This window comes from Oncorhynchus mykiss, chromosome 10 (assembly GCF_013265735.2).
Source record: "Oncorhynchus mykiss isolate Arlee chromosome 10, USDA_OmykA_1.1, whole genome shotgun sequence".
NCBI lineage: Eukaryota > Metazoa > Chordata > Actinopteri > Salmoniformes > Salmonidae > Oncorhynchus > Oncorhynchus mykiss.
Window position 1 is genome coordinate 45013213 of NC_048574.1, and position 6940 is coordinate 45020152.

The window sequence follows — 6940 nt, forward strand, 5'->3', positions numbered from 1 at the left end:
TCTTTATCACTTGTCATTTAATTCATTGAATGTCTAGACTTTTTCCCCGAGGTCCAAACATTTTGTAAACAAGACGTAACTAAATGCGTGCCATACATACTAAAATAAACATCAATATAAAGTGTCTTCAAAATGTGAGCATATTGGGTTAACAGAGGGATTAATGAGACGTTTTTTTATATAGGCTACAGACAGCACAGGTCCTCAACAATGATCACTGTAGGATGACAGTCCGGCCTTCTCGGCCTCTGCCTCTTCCCCTGCCACTGCCCCTCTGTGGACCTTGTCCTAGGCCTGCCCAGATCCTCATGCCAGTGAAGCGGTCATTGAGGGTCACTCCCGTCTGAAAACCAGGAAACAGTCAAGGTGACATATTCATTATTTATAAGAAGGTAGCTGGTGGAACGACAGAATTAGAATCTGAATTTCATAGGCTCTCTATGCTAAAGACATTGAAATGTTCTAAATACTGGTAATGGCATATCACCTGATTTATAGTGGCCTTGAAGTTAAATCTGAGAGGGATGCCTTTGGGCTGGGGGGACACCCCTGATGGACTGGATCGGTCCAGCACTGCGGCCTGCTTAGCCTTGGCCCTGAGAGAGATCAGGTAAAGACACAGGACAGATAAGGATTAGCTTTTGTAGCCTATCTGAATGCACATAATTAGTAATAAAACGTTTTTTGTACAGAACCCACAAAGGCCTTTCTGTAAAACATGGCTGCAGTGTGTACTAATGTATGTGCAACTCACGTGGGCTCTGAGTTGGCTTTGGAGTTGGGCAGTGACACCGTCAAGGTAGAAACACCGGAGGGCGCCTTTTTCCAGCTATTGCAGGTAATGTTATGAGAACATATAATAATGAGCAATACTACCAATATAATTTGGTTTATTTGTCACAAGCAACCACAGTGATGTTATCTCACCTTCTAACCTTTTGGTACTTATCCATTTTTCCATTTGCTGCAGGAAACTAGAAGGAGGGGAAAATGATAAATGTACATGTAAGGGTTTCTTTTACTATTATTCTGTGTATTCATTCAGATGAATTTGTAGGCATTAGACACCGTACTATGATCATCTATTGCAAACCATAAAAAAACAGTATTCATTGAACAGTACCCAGTAATATGCCTTGTTTTACTCATGCTGAACATGACCTCTGTTTGCATGGCTCTTACTGTAAGTGCAGAGATACTGTACATTCATTCCTCTGAATAGCATGGCCTACTAAAGGTTGTGTATAAGTGTTATAAATGTGAAAATAACAAAATACCCCTCTGTTTAGGATGAATGGCTTCACACCGCCCTGTCTCTGTTTGGGCTGGAATGGTGGCTTCTTCTGCCCTCTGAATTGGGGAGGAGGCCTAATACAGTGACACAAGAATCATGCCCATAAAGAGACTGTACAAAACAAATGAAAAAGACAAACAATATCCCTAGCGAAATCCCTAAAAGTGCATGGAATTGTGAACAAATGGAATCAATGTGTTTCACAAATAAACCTATCTATCAAAATCATATGTCATAACTCAGTAAATTGCTAATATAATTTCCCATTATTGGAAGAAGAGGAGTCCAGGTCGTCATACATTTACATAAGACTAGAGTAGGTTCCCAAAGTTCAAGTCCATCTGACCCCTGAAGCTACTCATTTGAATGTTTCTTAACTGCACACCTGATGTACAAATCCTGTGTTTACACAAACATAACAATGACATACATACACATCATGTATATACTATACACACAAAACCCATGCATACACATCATGTATATACTATACACACAAAACCCATGCATACACATCATGTATATACTATACACACAAAACCCATGCATACACATCATGTATATACTATACACACATAAAACCCATGCATACACATCATGTATATACTATACACACATAAAACCCATGCATACAGATCATGTATATACTATACACACATAAAACCCATGCATACAGATCATGTATATACTATACACACATAAAACCCATGCATACACATCATGTATATAGTATACACACAAAACCCATGCATACACATCATGTATATACTATACACACATAAAACCCATGCATACAGATCATGTATATACTATACACACAAAACCCATGCATACAGATCATGTATATACTATACACACAAAACCCATGCATACAGATCATGTATATACTATACACACATAAAACCCATGCATACAGATCATGTATATACTATACACACATAAAACCCATGCATACACATCATGTATATACTATACACACATAAAACCCATGCATACAGATCATGTATATACTATACACACATAAAACCCATGCATACAGATCATGTATATACTATACACACATAAAACCCATGCATACAGATCATGTATATACTATACACACACAAAACCCATGCATACACATCATGTATATACTATACACACATAAAACCCATGCATACACATCATGTATATACTATACACACATAAAACCCATGCATACAGATCATGTATATACTATACACACATAAAACCCATGCATACAGATCATGTATATACTATACACACATAAAACCCATGCACACATAAAACCCATGTGCTCAGAGAGAAGGAAAGCCATGTCAGAGTCTAAGAGAATCTTACGCATTATAAAAGTGCTGTGATAATGCATTAAGCAAGCATGCTGTACCTTCTCAAAGCCCCCGGGGGACCTCTGTATGGTTGATAAAACGCACCCTTGAACAACGGTTTACGTTTTCCGAACTGTGTTCCTTCCTGAGGGTAAAAAAACAACAACCTTTTGTCACATCTCACCAGTAACTTGGACTCAACGGTGTGTGCACTTACTACATTGCATCATATTCACATATTGGAAAAGTGCAAATGTCAGTCATTTTCTGTGCACATACCTTTGTGTTCAAAGGAGGTCTTTTTAAAGGGCTCACACCTTTGAGGTGATGTACTCCAAAAGGAGTCTTTCTGAGATATGGCTTTACTCTGTAATAGCCAGGAATGGGGGGTCCCATGTAACGCGATTTGTAGGGTCCTAAAAAAAGAGTTATAGTATAATCAGCTCCTTTCTCCAAGAGTGTGATGATATGGTAATGTTGAATGTCTTGATATGGAGGGATATGTAAGCGATGAGCGACCAATACAGTAGGCGTACCTTGCTGGAATTGATAAGGGCCACGTCTGAAAGGAAATGTCTGCTGTTGTCCTGCCCTGTCCAGTTTCTTGAGGACAGTGTTTTTGCTTGTGGTGCGTCGGTCCCGAGCCTTGTTGGCCTTGTTCTCTTTTTTGTTCAGTTTGATGATGTCATCTGGGAACAGGAAAGTAAAGGCTGTGTTTCAGATGAGAGTAGTCATTGACAATTGAAGCATGCACTCCAAGCTGGAATTGCTCACTTTAACTTGTCACTTGAGAAGCCGAATCCATGACATGTTAGGGGAGCTAATGGGGTCCAAAATTACAGTGGCATTATGTCTGCAATGTTCAACTCAACATGACAATAATGGATGAGCTCCCCCTAAGATCTCAACTGGATGGTGTTTTAATAGCAGGCCTACATCTCCATTAAAGCACTACAGTTTAAAGTGGCATATTGCATAAAGACTAAAGGAGAATAAGAAATCAGATTGTTGACGTGCGGGCTATGTAACGTGTGGTGCAGGTCCATGTCACACCAAGATGCCTACTTGTGTCGAATGCATTTTGTTTTATTGTTCAATAAGATTGAATAATATAGCAATTATCGTTGCACTATGGAACACACGAAGGCATGAACTTGACTATGCTTTGTTTACTGGAACAACATTTGATTGGTTAACACGCACACTGCAAAGAATCATGAGAAAATGTCCAACCTAGTGACAAGTCAATCTTCTCCGATGTGCGGGGCTCTTGCGCCTCTTGCGGATCTGACTCCTCCATAGCAGTGGGTTCAGGTTTGGCAGTGGCTGCATCTGCAGAGGTTGCAATGTCCATTATTCCTGTGTCGCACGCAGGGGGCAAACCTTTGACGCCCTGTATGGACTTCTCACTTATTATGGTCTCAAATGTGCCCTATATCTTCCTCCACGAGTAAAGTAATGATAATGGTCAAAAAAGATTACACACTATATTTTACTCAAACTTCTCTCATACATTGGGGCCCTCTTGCTCCTAGGCAGCTGGTAAAGTTTGTCTGCTGCGCTGATAATGTCCAGAGAAGAGGCAACCCAACCCTGTAATGAATTCAACCAACTGCATGACAGAGCCTAAAATGAATTCAACCAATTGCATGATGGAGCCTAAAATAGCTCATGTTCTAACAGTAGTGTTAGGCCTCTAGGCAAGCAAAACACTTGGTAGACCTTTTACAAAGTAGGCCTAGACACCGTGTGCAACAGAAGTCTTTTTGGGGGTTCAATATGTTTCATTAGACATCACCCGGTGTGATTATTAACGATAGTAATAATAGTCTCACTATCAGCAACATTATCTTACAGTACATTTATGTCGGCCTGTCAGCAATGCATTTTTGGAGACGGAGGGTTAATCAAACCACACAATTTAGTTTTGGTGGGAAATACATAGTTGTGATTAGTTCCAGGTGCAAAATTTTCAAATGCCTAATCATACAGGTCTGTATTGGGACTTGTTTATAACTCCAATAGTTTACAGACAGGTCATGGCACAGACGTGATTATGTTCCTTTTCTCCCTGATAAGAAAAGGCGTGTATCTCTATTCCAAAAGGTCCGGTAGGCCACAGAGGTAAAATTAGTTTTATGTCAGATATTCCGTGGATATTCCGTTTTCTCATCGATAGCTATTGAACCAAGCATTCCATGACTATGAAGAAGGCATATTCTGTATCTGTATTTTATTTTTTATAATACGAATTATATATTATGCTGACACAAAGCATAATCACTATGAAAATGATATATTCTGAATCGGGGGATGATGGACATAAATTCACTTATATCTTTTAATTTTTTTGTGGGAATACATTTTTCTTCTTCTAAATAAAAATAAGCTATGGATTTCTGTATAATATTTCCTAGGATTTTTTTTAACCTGTAGCAAACCTAGTGGATCATGCTGGAAATAACGGTAAAAGCTAAGTGCCCCCTCCAAAAAAACGACCAAAAAGCATGGCCCTAATCGTGGTTCAAGTCTCAAATGCTGCGTTTACACAGCTAGCCCAATTCTGATCTTTTTTCCACTAATTGGTCTTTTGATCGATCACATCAGAGATGTTAAAAGACCAATTGGTGAAAAAAAGATCAGAATTGGGCAGCCTGTGTAAATGCAGCCAGATACGGCTGAATAGTGGTGCATGTACAGGAAACCCCTGTGTTGTACACTTTCTAATCTACTAGATAGCACCACCTCTGCTGAAAGTTGACAGATGACGTTATTCTTTTCAAAGGGTAACGTGAGCATAAAGCCCATTTTCCAATCGTTTTTTAGTCTCCGAGTGAAACAAAACAAAACATACCAATCCCAGTCCTAATTTCAATGTAGCAAATCTTGCTAAATCTGGCTGTGAAACTGAGCCAAATATTTTGACCTATTTGCAACTTCACTACCCAAATGTTCTTGCTGCTCCCACAGGATATCTTAATGCTGGAAGTAGAAACTGGGTTCAAAAGCACTCATAGGGGCCTGACATAATTTTGTTGGGTGTTATGCTGGCCCAAAGATTCCATGGCCACAATAAAACATGTTCATGTCATGGTAATGTTAATGCCAAGTTGGAGAATAGTTTGCATCACTATGGCTCTGTCCCTACCTAATATTGATGTTGCTGCTAATGGGTTACGGGATGGTTTCCCAGACACCGATTGAGCCTAGTCCTAGAGTTAAAAGCAAGATCAATGGAGATTATTCATTTAAAGGGCTTTTTTAGTCTAGAACTAGGCTTAATCTGAGTCAGGGAAATCTGCTCCGTTGTACCACGGGTGTCCTTTACTTTCATCTAGTGGTTTTCTAGACATCTCCCGGTGCAGTGTATATAGTGTTGCATATTGCTGTATCCGTTTTTTTGCCATTTACGATTGTATTGCTCGCTTCTTGAGAGTATAGGTTGCTTGTACTAACATTACATTTAGCATGTGTTTTGGTAGAGATACAGTACATTTATAAAAATGACTTGTACTATCTATCTTTAAGAATCTCTGTCAGTATGATATCTAGTGGCCTTTTTGGGTACTTCAATTATCCGCTGGTGTCTGAGGTCTTTGTGTGGCCTTGTCTGCCCGCTAATGTTTGTGGAGATACACTTGAAAACGAAAGGTCAGGAATGAATGCATTGAGTTGCACATTATAAAAATTATCTTGGCTATCAGGCAATACATCTACAGTAGGAGCGCAAGCTTTAAAACAGCAATAATACTACCACTGCGGTGCTATAATATAATGAAATGTGTGGTTTAAAGCGTTGGACCAGTAACTCGAAAGGTCGCTTGTTCGAATCCCCAAGGCGACTAGGTGAAAAATCTGTTGATGTGCCCCTTAGAAAGACATGTAACCCTAGTTGCTCTGGATAAGAGTTTCTGCTCAAATCTAATATTAATTTGCTCGTGAATTTCTTTAATGCAATTCATCCAATAAATTGGTCCAGAAATGATGACAACACACACACACACCGGGGTCTGGCTTCCCTGCCTCACAATAAGCTCTCATCACTGACCATACAGTCTTCTTTAATGATCTACAAAAAGCCTTTTGGGACAGATAGAGGATCAGTTTTTACTATGTTGTATTGACAATGGAGACCTGCTCAGTGATCCTCAATCTGCCCTCCTCAGGCTTTGAGAATACACGCCTACATTGTCCATAACTTCTATGTGTAAGTGCACCCGGTCATCTGTTTGTTGGTTGTGCCTGACAGGCACCTGTCGGTTTGAAGCCTGGCTGACGTGACTCAAATGACCACACAGCGAGGAAGAGCTGCGACTCA

The 6940-nt window shown here is 39.7% G+C and overlaps 1 protein-coding gene across 1 annotated transcript; it reads right to left on the reverse strand.

The window, feature by feature from the left end:
• LOC110534025 (UAP56-interacting factor) lies at nucleotides 1-4234 on the reverse strand. Its single transcript, XM_021618659.2, has 9 exons — nucleotides 3856-4234; nucleotides 3159-3311; nucleotides 2902-3038; nucleotides 2682-2767; nucleotides 1278-1368; nucleotides 928-974; nucleotides 755-829; nucleotides 488-596; nucleotides 1-343 (listed from the first exon to the last, which is right to left on the reverse strand). The coding sequence occupies exons 1-9, from the start codon at nucleotides 3974-3976 to the stop codon at nucleotides 215-217; spliced, it is 948 nt and encodes a 315-aa protein (XP_021474334.2). The 5' UTR covers nucleotides 3977-4234; the 3' UTR covers nucleotides 1-214.
• Between the last annotated feature and the right edge of the window lie 2706 nt (nucleotides 4235-6940).

Coding starts and splice junctions, on each gene's coding strand:
- LOC110534025 (XM_021618659.2), bottom strand. CDS start 3,976: ATGGACATTGCAACCTCTGCAGATGCAGCCACTGCCAAACCTGAACCC. Junction 2,768..2,901: donor GACCTCCTTTGAACACAAAG/GTATGTGCACAG, acceptor TTTTACCCTCAG/GAAGGAACACAGTTCGGAAA. Junction 830..927: donor AAGTACCAAAAGGTTAGAAG/GTGAGATAACAT, acceptor TACCTGCAATAG/CTGGAAAAAGGCGCCCTCCG.